This window comes from Peromyscus leucopus, chromosome 2 (genome assembly GCF_004664715.2).
Source record: "Peromyscus leucopus breed LL Stock chromosome 2, UCI_PerLeu_2.1, whole genome shotgun sequence".
NCBI classification, from domain to species: Eukaryota; Metazoa; Chordata; class Mammalia; order Rodentia; family Cricetidae; genus Peromyscus; species Peromyscus leucopus.
In genome coordinates, this window is record NC_051064.1 from 17019539 (window position 1) to 17033149 (window position 13611).

At 42.1% G+C, this 13611-nt stretch overlaps 1 protein-coding gene across 6 annotated transcripts in view; it reads right to left on the reverse strand.

Annotated features, from left to right (window-relative positions):
* The window catches only part of Runx1t1 (RUNX1 partner transcriptional co-repressor 1), a 153874-nt gene that overhangs the window by 55480 nt on the left and 84783 nt on the right, over nt 1-13611 (reverse strand). For all 6 annotated transcript variants that reach the window (XM_028871610.2, XM_028871606.2, XM_028871608.2 and 3 more), the window contains 2 exons: nt 4947-5084; nt 2688-2929 (listed from right to left, as the gene is read on the reverse strand). In XM_028871610.2, coding sequence (XP_028727443.1) covers nt 2688-2929; nt 4947-5084 — 380 coding nt within the window. The remainder of the gene's footprint in view (nt 1-2687; nt 2930-4946; nt 5085-13611) is intronic.

Here is a 13611-nt window from a genome sequence, read left to right on the forward strand (position 1 = left end):
TAATTCAGTAACACCATTAGAAAATATGTATAATAATCACTCCTTTAAAACTTAGTCACCAAAATTAAATAAAATGTCCTGAGGTCAGATTCTTAAAACAAGTGTCCCAGGGTGTGAGTAAGGACAAGGTGGCCCACACTGCATGCCTATGATCTCCATACGTAGGACACTGAGGCATGAGGAGTAAGAGTTCAAGTCCAGACCCAACTACGTTGTAAACTCCTGGCCAGACTGGACTATATCCTGAAAGCTTTTCTCAAAAAACAAAAGTCTCTTCCCTACTCACTTAACAAGTAGTCACTTCTAGGCCAAGTATGGGGTTGTACATCCTTAATCTCAGCACTTGGGAAGCAAAGATGGGCAGATCTCTATGAGTTCAAGGCCAGCCTGGTCTACATATCAAATTATAGGACACAGCCAGGATTACACAGTGAGATTAAAAAAAAAAAAGGGGGTCACTTCTTGTTGTATGTGGATACAATAGCCAAATAGCCATCCCCCACTTCTTTATCAGATTTTAGATAAGTAAGCTAACATTTTGAAAAACTTATTTCACTCAAAATATTTATCACTTAATAAGTATAAAACTCTACGGCTATCAAGATTTTCTCCTTTCTGAGTTTAGAAACCACTTTTAATTTAAAAAAATATTAAAATTAAGTTTGGGGAAATTTGGGGGCACAGCATCTTGCTATATAGCCCAGATTGCCTCCCCAACTCTCAATCCTTTTTCAGCTTTCTGCATGCTAGGACCACAGTTGTACATCACCACATCCAGCTCAAAATGTATTTTTAAACTAATAACAAATGCATCACTTATTTGACAAAGTTATTGTTGTTGATTTACTTTGTGGTTCCCTAGTTTATTTACATGCTGAAGGGACTATATATTACACAAATTGAAAAACAAAAATAAAGAGCTGGGCATGTTGCTCACGTTACTGATCCCAGCACATGGGAGGAAGAGGCAGGTAGATCTCTACAAGTTCAAGGCCAGCCTGTGAACTCTGGAACAACCAGTGCTATAGAGTGAGTCCCTATCTCAGAAAAGGGTAGGAAGGGCAGGAGGGAGAGGGAGAGGGAGGGCGAGGGGGAAGTGGTGGGAGGAGGGAGGAAAACATTAATATAAACGAAGAGATAACTGACTTAGGACCTGAAATTTAGTGACACACTCTACTTCCACAAAAGTCACCTTCTGTCCTGGAGACAGAGGAGCTGGCAGACTGGGAAACATGGCATTCTTCTTTCTTTAAATGCAAAAGCTATTAAATGTAGGCAATGGTGATCCAAGGCCTGTGTTCTGGTCCTGTTTTGCCCGTGATCACTCCACATAATGAAAAGAAATGATCTGTGGGACAGACCTCAGTTCCACTTCTGGCCTGGAAGGAAGGCTATTCAGGGGACTCGTCCCTCCCCATGACTCATTACTGGGGCTACAGCCCTCCTAAAAACTAGGGAATCACTTATTTGTGTCAAAAATCATAATTCATATAAAAGTGACTTGAAGGTAAGTAGTTAAAGGGTATATATGCTCTCATTTCCAATTTGATAATATACAGAGTACAGTAGAATATGCCAGAGCAAACAATTCATTTCCAAACTAACATTCTAATAATTCTACCTACAGTAAAGAATTAAAGATGACTTAAAAAAATAAAATTAAAGGGCCACAGCTTCTGTAATTCTAGACCTGGGGAAGCTGAGACAGGAGGAGCAGAAGTGGAGGCTGTCGTGTGCTGTAGAATAAATTCAATTAGTTGTCACAAGATGGTCACAGGTTGCAGAGAAATGAGAGGCTACTGTCTGATGGGTACAGTCGTTAGCCGAGGAAAAGGAAACGGCTCCAGAAGACTGAGGATGCAGCTCAGTAAAAAACCACCGGCCCAGCATGTGTGGGGCCCTGGTACCCCCAACACACACACACAGGCACAGGCACATGAGTGCACCCACACCCACATGAGTGCTCTCGCTAGCTCACTCTCTCTCCACACACACAGCAGCTCTGGATCTGCAAATGCATTAGTGGCAACAACGGTACAGTGTGGCCGGATTTGCAATGCCAGTGAACCGTACAGGTAAAAATGGTAATTATGGTCAATTTTATGTATTATTTTACAATAAAATCTTGAATGCCATTAGCCTTAAGAACAAAACTACATGAAACAAGAATGTACTATTGTTATACATTCTTGTTCATCTATGCCAATAGTAAGAATCCCAAAGCAAGGATATTAAAATAAGTGTCCAATTAGATTAAGTGACTCATTAACATAACAAAACCACTCTGTTACTGTAGATAGCCCTCAACTATGCCAGGAGACTATGTTTATTAAAAGACTCCTACACAAACATGTCTGTATATTATACAAACAAATATATGCATAATACACACAATATAAACACATAATACACATATATGCATATAAATACATGCACTTACAGCCAAGCCAACAATTCATTTGTATCTCTATATCATTATCAGTCAAATAGTAAAATCGACTATGGTAAAGTTTGTTCGTATTGGAGAACTGAAAAGCACTTTACAGTGGAATCATATAGATTTGCAGAGTACTTGAAGACAGAGAAATCGCTGTGGGGTTGGGGCATCTACTTTCCTTGGCCTACCTGCCCCTCTTCTAACCCACACACTGCCTCTTATCCCAGAAAACAGATTTCTGCTTGCTTACCACCAGTCCGAGGACGAGGGTGCGAACTCTTTCTCCGATCTCTGGCGAAATGTCATTGCCAAACTGCTGCAGGGTAGTAAGAAATCGTTTCAGCTTGCTGAGTTGCCTGGCGCCACAGGCTGGGGGTAGCTGTTGGTTGGCCAGAGAAGAGGAAGAGGAAGAGGAGGGCCCGTTGCTAAAGCCATTAGGCGGTGAGGGGGCGCCATTCAAGGCCGTAGGTGAATGGCTCGTGCCATTTGTTACTGTCAAGGGCACAAAACCAGAAGGAAAAGGTAGATAAATGTACAAAGACAATGAATAAGAGAACTGCCACGAAGAGTCCTTGCCCTGAAATCTAGTGGTTGTGTGATTTAGAAAACATTGGGACATTTGGCAAAATGCTTGGCCAACACAGCGTCACCGGACTCAGTCAGGAACTCTGTCTCCTCCTCACAGTGAGGGGCAGCCTGCTGCACAGAAGCTGATAATAAATGGAGTAGGCTGCTGCACAGAGCCAGCCCTGCCTCCCATGTGCACATATGCCAACCACCTGAAATGCTTCAAACATAGCACAAACAGATTTGGATGTCAGCCTCTTGTCACAGGCTTACATCAATATAACAGGACGCTTTCTCCCTAAACTGCTCCCCTAGAGAAAGTGTACATTTGGTGGGGACTAAATTTATCACTGAGCATTTTTAATCATGTTTTGTACACACAACTGACAGCTGTGTTTATAGGAAGAGGACTTTCAAGTTTTAACCTTATACCACCCAATTAGAAGGCTATTTTCTTTCCCTCTTATGTCGTAACCATTTATTTAGGAGGAAATGTAAATTTTACATAGGAAGATAGGAAGACAAAATGGGTTGGGATTTACTAAGGAGTTATTTTAAGAAAGTGAAAGGGAGCAACTCAGTCTAACACAGAGCATGGGTTAGTAGTAATCTACTAAATTCCTTTGGGGGGGGGGAACGTATCTGAACATCAAGATGACAGTCTATAAAAACTAGCATGGAAGTGGAGGTGTGCTGTGGGATATGCTTGGCATCCCAGCACTTGCGAAACTAGGCAAGAGGATAAAGAGTTCAACGTCATCTTCGACTATATATAGCAAGTCTGAAGCCAGCATGGGCTACACAGTGAGACCTTGCCTCAAAAGCAAAAGCAAAACAGAGAATTAAATGTTCTTTAATCTCATTGAGGAACAAAGTAACCTATCAATGTTAGCTCACCAGGCCTTGTCACAGGAGTCATGTGCCTGTCACCATGACTTTGGATAACAAGCCATTTGATGACAGGTTACAACTTGGCATGTCACAGCCTTCTACCCTATACACATTTGGAAAGATCTTTTGAAAGGCAGAGCATCCATGCATGAATGCTTAGGATATGTATCTTAAGAGACTTGTGGTTCTATTTTCGTCTCTTAGATATTTTTCAGTCGTATGGTTTCATGGCACATGGTCCGTTAATAGTATCATCTATAACAGATAAACATTTCTTAGCTTCACAAAGCTTTGATGACAGTTTTAACCGGAACCGTGAGACTGATTAAAACCATTCCAATAAGTGCCTCTGCTAGAGTGCAGAGGTTGGCTGGGGTTCAGAACTTTCTACTCTTTTCTGGGATGCTACAGGAGGAAGGGTACCCCAACGACTCAACTCAGAAAACAGGACCTGAGCTGAATGCAAACGGAGTCAAGTTTGATAAAAGCCTGGCAGGCACCTGCCAAAAATCATGCTGGTGAATTCAGAAAGTTTCTACAGGTAACTGTTACATCAAGTAATGGCCTCTCCAGCTTTACAATGCAAGCTTTTTTTTCTTTTTTTTAAACATTATTTGTAGCTATTTGACATAGAAGAAAGCAAGGTAGAAGTAACTAGAAATAATTATAGCATATTTTTATGTTCTAAGAGGAACCGAACAACCAAAATAGAGAGCTCTACATTAACATGAATTAAAAGTCATAGGCATAACTAGCGTACGAGAACAAATGTAATATTATTCATTTGTTCAAATCGTAGCAGATTATAATGTTGAAGTAATAATATAAAGGCAGGCAAATATTCACAGTTGTACCAATTATACCTAAAACATGACACTTTTGTTTGGGTTCAATAACCATTACTTACTGGCAGACTTTCAAGGTTTTTGCACTTGATTCTGCATAAAGCATTGGTATTGGATTTTATTTTTCCTCGATTGTTTTTTACATGCAGAAAAATTTTAATCGGGCATTCCAAATTGAAAACTTCCATTCATAACTGAGCACTTACATGTCGTTGGCGTAAATGAGCTGGTTCTCGGAGCTCCTTGAGTAGTTGGGGGGGGTGGCATCGCTGGAGGAGTCAGCCTAGATTGCGTCTTCACATCCACAGGTGAATCTGGCATTGTGGAGTGCTTCTCAGTACGATCTGGGAATGCCACCAGGAACACGTTATTTCACTCCTTAAACACCCCAGTTTCGCAAGTGGGGTCTGTCTTTTTCAGAGGCACATAAACACAAGAAATTCAACATCTTCTATCGGTAAAATACACTTATCTATGGAAGTTTAAAGCTGAGTTTTTCCATCCGAGCCCCACTTGAGAAGGTGCAGCACAGATGGCGGGACCTCTTTTGTAACCAGGCTATATAATACCCTATTGTTATTTCTGGCTTGGCAGATGCTGCCTTACTGGTGTAATATGCACCAGCACAACTTCACTCCGAGCTGAAGCCAGTGTTAGTGAGCAGTAGACAACTGATGAGAAAGACGGACGATAATGAACCCATCCTGACAGCTCAGAAGCAACAGAAACCGAGTGTCAGCTATGCAGTTGGGTCCTGGCAGAAGTAGGCACTTCACAGTGCATTCCGGCAACACCTCACCCCTGCCTTGCTTAGTTTTCTGGTCAACCAAATGAAACAAGTCATGTTCCCCAGAACTTCAATTTTATCTGCGCTACATTAAAAACACATAAATAAGAGAAACCCTGTCTTGAAAAACCAAACAATAAATAAATAAAATAAAAAAAAAAACAGAAATGCTCTGTCTACAGTAAAGTTAAGCTCTTCTTTATATAGAATGTGTGAATTTATGGTCTGTCCTGTTACAAGCGCGCGACCACCACTCCAATTAATAATATTAGAATGTGAAAGTCCCAAAGTAAAAACTGAAAGAGCTAAAGGAGGGCCATGGGCAAACCCCTGATTCAGCCAGTGATGACCATCTCTAAGCCTGAGTTGTTTTCTCCCACATATCCATGATGTCTGCAGACAGTGTTCACTCTGCAGTCTGGGCTGACCTGGAAATTCACTATGTAGGCCAGCTTGGCCTCACACCTACATCGTCCTCTTGCTTCAGCCTCCCAGTTTTGGAGGACAGTGCAGCTGTGGGGCTTCTAAGTCTATTTTTCCCTTGACATTTCCATCTATTTCTGAGTCTAATACAATTTTTCAAGGCAATAGTTTTCTCATTAAAAATGAAATAGTTTGTTTGTTTCTTTGGATCCAATTTTATACAAACACATGAACAACACTCCAAAAACATCTTTGAGGTATTTCTATAACTTTAGACACAAAATTTTACACTTGTACTTTTAAAAAAAAAAAAAAAGTATGATTGTATACTATTCAGAGCAGGTTTTTTTAACTATTATAAAAATTATAACAAGTAATTCTAAAATGTACTTAAAAGCCAAATATTAAGAGAGTTGGAAAGATGGTTCAGTGGTTAGAGGGCTTACTGATTTCAGTCCCCAGCACCCACATGGTGGCTCACAGTCACCTGTAACTCCAGTTCCAAGGGATCCAATGCCCTTTTCTGACATCCTAGGGCTTATGCACACACATGGTACATATACACACATTAGGTACATGCAACACATACACGTAAAATTAAACAAATATTTTTAAAGTCAATTATGAAATGAAAACGTAAACCTCCAAATTACTACTATTAAAATCCCAAACCTAGTTCACCTTTCTTCAAGGCAACTTGCCATGGCAGATTTCATGGCAAGTGCTTGCGATTAATCCCTGTACTGGGGAGGTGAAGGCAAGATGATCGGAGTTCAAGGACAGCTTGAAATACCTAAGATCTTATCTCAAACAAAGCAATTTCCTATCCAGGTATAGTGGTACACACCAGGAATCCCAGCAGTTGAGAGGCTGAGGCAGGAGGATTGCTTTACATCTGGAGCTATCCTGGTCTACAGAAAGAAGTCTAAACTACTGAGGGTTACTTAATAAAACCCCCTGAGTCAAAAAAAAATAAATAAAAATTAGAAAAAAGAAGCATTTTCATAAGATGTGGGGGTGCAATATAATTGAGCATTTTAAAAGTTGAACTAATGTTGATACCATATTAGGGATGATGTAATAAAAGAAAATCAACATCAACATAATAAGTACATTTTGCCTCATGATGGAGTCATCCATGCCAGGCCCTGTTTCTTCCTCTCTAGCCCTGGCTTAATAACCCTGACTAAGCCCAGGTCAGGAGAAATGTCCTGGGGGAAAAGATGGTGGGGACCCATGCACAACTTGACTTTACATTACTGTGAAAAAAATGAGTCTTCGTACTGCTGCTACCCCAGAGTACTTAACAGCCAGCATCGTAATCACCTATTGTGGAAAAATAAACAAGTTAGGCAGGCTTCAAAGGAACCCACCACACAGTCTACTCTCCTCGACCAACCTCAGCAAGAGGAGAATAAATAGCTCTCCACTCATACTGCAGCTGAGGGAGGCACACAGCAGCGAAGACATCCTCCCTAAATAAAGGCAAATACTTCTGTCATGCCAAGGAAGGAGGGAGGAAGGAGGCTTGCCAGAGTCTGCTGGGAGATAACAGTGGGAACTGCTGGTCCATCTGGCTTTCATTCGGCTAACACTCACGGGGATCCAAGAGAGAAGGCAGGCCAGATACACAGACTTGGAGCACGTGGTTTCACAGACAGAGAAAGGAAGAGCAGAGGGGGAGGGGAGATGGGAGGCATGGGAAAAAAAATAGAAGGAAAAAGAAGAAACAGGAAAAGAACAAAAAACAAGGAAAAAGGCCCCAAAGGGAGAGATGCCTTTGGAAGTTTTGCTTACCCATAACTTATACAGGTCCCTTTAGCCCAGGCCACAGTCACCCACCTCGGATGACAATAGCTAAACTAAGATGGCTCACACCAGTCCTATGTCCTTTTAAGTACTTATACCAAGAAAAAAGGAGATACACTATAAAGCACACTCTGAGCTTCCTCTTCAAACTTAAGATTTAGGTTTCTGCTCAAGATAACTTGTGTATTTCAATTTCTGTCCATTTCTAGAAAGATGATGGATATACTCATAGCTTTAACTGGGAAATGTTTTCAACAGCGGCCTTGAGCCACACATGTAACATAATGCCTATCCAGAATATCATTATCCACACAGATAGGAGGGCTGTATTTTTTTTAATGTCATCAATATTTTAGGAACAAGAACTACCAATCAATGCATGGAAGAGCACTGCTAGTTCAAACAGGAATAGACTCGTTCTGACCAGATATATATGTATATGTATATATTTAGGATTTTGACATTAGCCAAATTTCTGTGACGGTTGGCTTCTCTGATCAAATGGTTCCAACCCAGAGGCCCTACAAACTACAACAAAGTGGGACCATATGTAAGTCATTCTGTTCTGCTCCACACAATCCACCCAGGGTAGAGATAGATGAAGAAACCACCGGCCAGGCCTAACCCATGCACACAGAAACATTCTGGAACACAGAGATTTGAGATAAATTTAGACAATATGTTTCAAGTATGCAGAGCTCTGCTGCATTTGTTTGGGATTATTTTTTTTTTGATGTTTTTGAAATATATATTCTTGAAACCCTTACAGCAAACAGTGTAAGAGCAATGACTTAACCAGAGAAGCATCTCACCCCATTCCAAATTACAGGATATGGTTAAACCAACATGAGCCTATACCGTATTTTGTGTGTGTGTGTGTGTGTTTGTGTGTGTGTGTGTGTTTGTGTGTGTGTGTGTGTGTGTGTGTGTGTGTGTGTGTGTGTGTGTGTGTGTGTTTTAAGTGAATGAAGATTACATTTTCCTGGTATATCCCTTCTGGTTTTTATTTGCTGGAGGGCGATCTCTGTTACTTATTGAAAGAGTGACACAAGATGACCCAAGGAGGGAATGAGAGAAGGGGGTGGGGTGAGAAAGGAAAGAAAAGACTGAAAACTGCTCAGGTCTGGAAGGCAGGTAAAATAAACAAGAGTGGACTCTGCCTCTCCCGCAATGATTCACAAGGCTTCTAGACAAGACAATCTTCCCTGGGCAGTAACATTCTTCCCACTGGGCACCCACCCAGCACATATGTACCAAAGATGGTGGAGTATGGAAAAAATGACAGCATATACAAATGTATGACTGATACCACTTCAGTATTGAACCCATTGCCAGGGCCCTCTAGAAGCGATGTTTTCCATTTCCTTCCTTTCTTTTTTTAATATAAAAAGATATAACATAATCTGGCTTGGCACTTGTCTCACTTAAACTTAGTTCAAATAGTTTCCACATGTGTTTTAAAGGTATGAAAGAAAGGTATTCTACATCAGCCTTGTTTATATGCCATGCTGGAGAGGATCAATGTGAAGTTGGTTCTTTCAACTGTTAGTGGTAAGTGCTCCTTGAGTTAATTATCCTGACCCTTACGTCTGCACAATAAAAATGGGAATACTATTCCGTGTTCCTCGTAGCAATGTGATAAGAAATGAAATGAGATGATATGTTTAGAACCCTAGCAGGTCCTATTCATACTGGACACTAATATCCTCCTGTACTTTCATATGCAGATCTGCAAGTCCATCAAGTCTGAGATCTGTCAATACGGGAGATGGCCAGTGCTACTCCTGGGTTCTGTGGAGGGTTTTTTGTTTGTTTGAGTCTTTCTTTGTTGCTTCTCTCACATAGAATGGCCTGCCCTTATCTGCATGTTCTTCATTGCCCATTAGAGCTCATACACATCCTCTTAGTTTTCCTTACTGCCCATGCACCAACCACATCACATAGCCTTGCTTCCCTTTCACATTCATGCGTCTGTCTACCTGAGGAAATGTGTATGTACTTCACACACCAGCCAGTGAAAACGGCAGCCACTCGATGGAAAACCTACTGTTCTGAATTCCCTTAGGTGTGTATTTAACAACCATGGATAGGCTGGATGTGGCGGTACACACCTCTAATTCTAGAACTTGAGAGGCAGAGGCAGGGGGATCTCTGAGTTAGGCCAGCCTGGTCTATATATCGAGTTCATAAGAATTCATAGCGAGTACATAAGAACTACAGAAAGACCCTGTCTTAAAAAACAAAACAAAATAAAATAAGCACGCACAACTCATTTTATAAGAAGAATGATCACATTCCCTTTCTAAACCCATTTCCTGTATTGGAGACAGTTCAAAGAAAATCAGCCTTAGTGCCATATCCACTATCAATTGCACATAGGGATAGAATGAATCTAGGGACAGATGCTCTGGGATTTCTATTGAGATTATGCTTCAATAACTCATTGCAAATTGAAAATATCATAAGTCAGAAATGCATTTGTGGGGCCCAGAAGACAACCCTGGTGGCCTGAGCTGGATCCCTGAGTCGTGATGGAATGAGAGAATGACTTCTGTAAACTGTCCTCTGACCTCCACAAGTGCCGTGGCATTTGCAGACACACACACACACACACACACACACACACACACACACACACACACAAATAAATAAATAAATAAACATGTAGTTTCAAAAAATGCAGTTTGTGTTTGTTTTTTACCTTAGGATTTCTTGCAGTTCAGGCCTACCTCCAACCCACTAAGCAACTGGAGATGCTCTGTCCTCTTGATCTTCCCATCTCTGCCTAGACGACCCATGCTGGGATTAGAAGTGTGCACCATTGGGCCTGCTCAGAAATACACTTAGGGCCAAGCATAGCGGTGCACACCTGTAACCCCAGCAGCCTGGGGGCAGAGGTAGGAAGAGCATTGTGAGTGACATGCTAGCCAGAGCTACATCATCTCTAAAACAAAACCAATGACAAGAACGCAAAGAGAGAGGAGGGGAGGGGAGCCTCTAGTACCCCTAGCCTGGCCACCAAACAGCACAGGTGGGGAGCACAGCACACTGTGTGATGTCCAAGATCACATGAATACCCGCTACAGGTCGCTGCCATTGTTTAGCTCCCACATGTCACCATCCCAGGACAAAGATCAAATCTTAGATGTTAAAGGACATATCCCAAATTGGAGGACATACATAATATAGGAAGACTGTGAAGATCTGGAATTAAGTTCGTTTGTCATTGGTTTCCTGTACTACTTCTACACAAGTGTGAGTACATTTTCTTGTTTATATATGTACCATGTCCAAATGTCACCAAAACTCATTTGGGGTTTTATTTTGTTTTATTTCATTTGCTTTGGAGACAAGTTTCACTATGTATCTCAGGCTGGCTTCAAACTCAAGCTAATCCTCCTGCCTCAGTTTTGAGATATTGAGATTACAGGCATGTTATCTCTATGCAGCCCAAATTTCATGTGTTGCCAGTGATGGTGCATTAAGAGGTGGGGGGCTTTAGGAAATGCTCAGGTGGCGAAGCCTCTGCCTTCCAACACAACACGGCATTAGTTCATTAGGAGAGGGCTGAAGAGTAGGCTCGGAGGCTGTGATCCCCGTCAACAGGGAGGCTGAGACAAAAGCATTACGAATTGTGGTCAGCCTAGACAATTTAAGGAGACCATCTCTCAAAATACTGAAAACAGATGAGCAAAGGTGAATGGAGTATAGTTAAGTGGTAGATATATGCCCAGTACGCACAAATGCCCGGGTTCTATCCTGTGCTGTAAATATATATATATATATATATATATATATATATATATATATATATATAAAGAGCTAAAATGGCATGGGGTGGGGGTGGTGGAAAAAACTGCAGTCTTCTTGGTCCACCATGTGAGGAGAGACAAGCCCAGCAACAAGTAAAGACAGGGCCAACACCTCTATGTCCCAGCCCTGTGAGAAACAGACTCCATCTTAGAAACTACCTACTCTAAGGCATCTTGTAACAGCAACATGAACAAACTAAGAAAACTGGTATCATGAGGATTTCTGGAACATAAATGGATCTTACCTTTTCTCTAACTTTATGACCTCACAGAACTGGACAAAATTGTATTTGTTTGTAGTTCCGGCATTCAGAAGCCCGAGGCAGGAGAATGATAAATTCAAGTCTACACTGGGCTACAATATGCTTCTCTCCTACACACATACACACACACACACACACACACACACACACACACACACACGCGCGCCCTTAACAAATTAAAATAAAATAAATACTAATACTTTGCTGGGCATGATGGTCTGCCACTATAATCCCAGCACTTAGAAGGAAGAGGGAGCAGGGTCAGCAGTTCAAAGCCAGTCTGAGTCACATGAGACTGTCTCGAAGAATAACAAACAAACAAAAAGCAATTACCTTAAGGAGCATTCCACAATTTCCATGATAAATACAAATATTCCTTTGCTTTAGCCCAGTCACAAACACATCAGAGCTCCAACTCCAAACGGCTTATCCCTGGCTGGGGTCACTTGACTTCGCTCAAGTGCCTACCCTTTCCCAACAGTTCCAAAGAGCAGTTACCCCTGGTTTTACACAATTCTCTTATCAACCACGCCCTACAGAGCTGGGTGTTGAGATCTAGTCCTGAAGGAAGAATGTAGAAGAGGCTCTAGAGACACACCCTCCCTCCTAAATAAGGATCCTTCAATGGAGGTGGGCGTTGTGCTAGCCAGAGGCTCTAGGGACACACCCTCCCTCCTAAACAAGGATCCTTCAATGGAGGTGGCGGCTGTGCTAGCCAGAGCACCACCAGAGTCTACCAGCCTTAACCATAGCACTGATCCTGTAGGACTGCACTGCTCCAGGGTCTTCAATGACTGCTAATATTCTGTGGTTTCTTTCACCAGCACAGGGACATCACCCAGAGGATGCACATCTGACAAGGGACCACAACTATTTCTCCATTCACACGCATTCTATATCCTCCAGAATATCCATTGTTCTCCCATGAACACTTAAAATTAACATCTACTGTTTCTTTTCAGATACATTTTCAATCCTCATAACATTCCCAGCAGTGATCAGGTTATAATGTAGTTATTCCAAGGTGCAATTCTCCCTCAAAATATCCACTGAAATTTTCTTTGACAGTCAAGGTGTGAATGTGTGCATGTATGCATGCACTCGTGTGTGTGTGTGTGTGTGTGTGTGTGTGTGTGTGTGTGTGTGTGTGTGCGCCTGTGTGTGTCTGTGTGTGTCTGTGTGTGTGTGTGTCCATTAGGTAGCTCTGGCTGGTCTCAAGCTCCTGTTGATCCTTCTGCCTCAGGCTTTCAGGTGCTGGTATTATGGGTGGCAGAGTGCTTGCCTAGCATACATACAGTTCTGGGTTTGATCCATTCTGTAGAAAATCAGGCCTGGTGTACGGAAGGTGGGGGAAAAAGGAGCAAAAGTTCATGAAATCCTATCTCAAAACAGACAGAAAAGATGGTGGGGAGGAGACACAGGAGGAGGAGGAGGAGGGACGGGAGAGGGGAAGAAGAGAGTGGAGGGAAGAAGGAATAGGAGGAGAGAACTGGGGTAGCAGGGAAAGGAGGGGGAGGAGAGTGAAGGAGCAGAGGGCTGAGGAAGTGACTTAGTCCAATTAACTAGGCTGTGCCCATCCCCACTGGACAAACTGGGTGTGGGGATGCACACCTGGGAAACTCAGCACTCCAGAGGACAGAGGAGGGTCAAAAGTTCAAGGCCCTCCCCAATCTCGTAAGAGCTCAAAACCAGCCTCTGACACACGAGATCATCTCTCAAAAAAATAAAATAGAACTCCATGTATCGGTTGTGGCTGAGAACCCTGTGGTCACTTTTC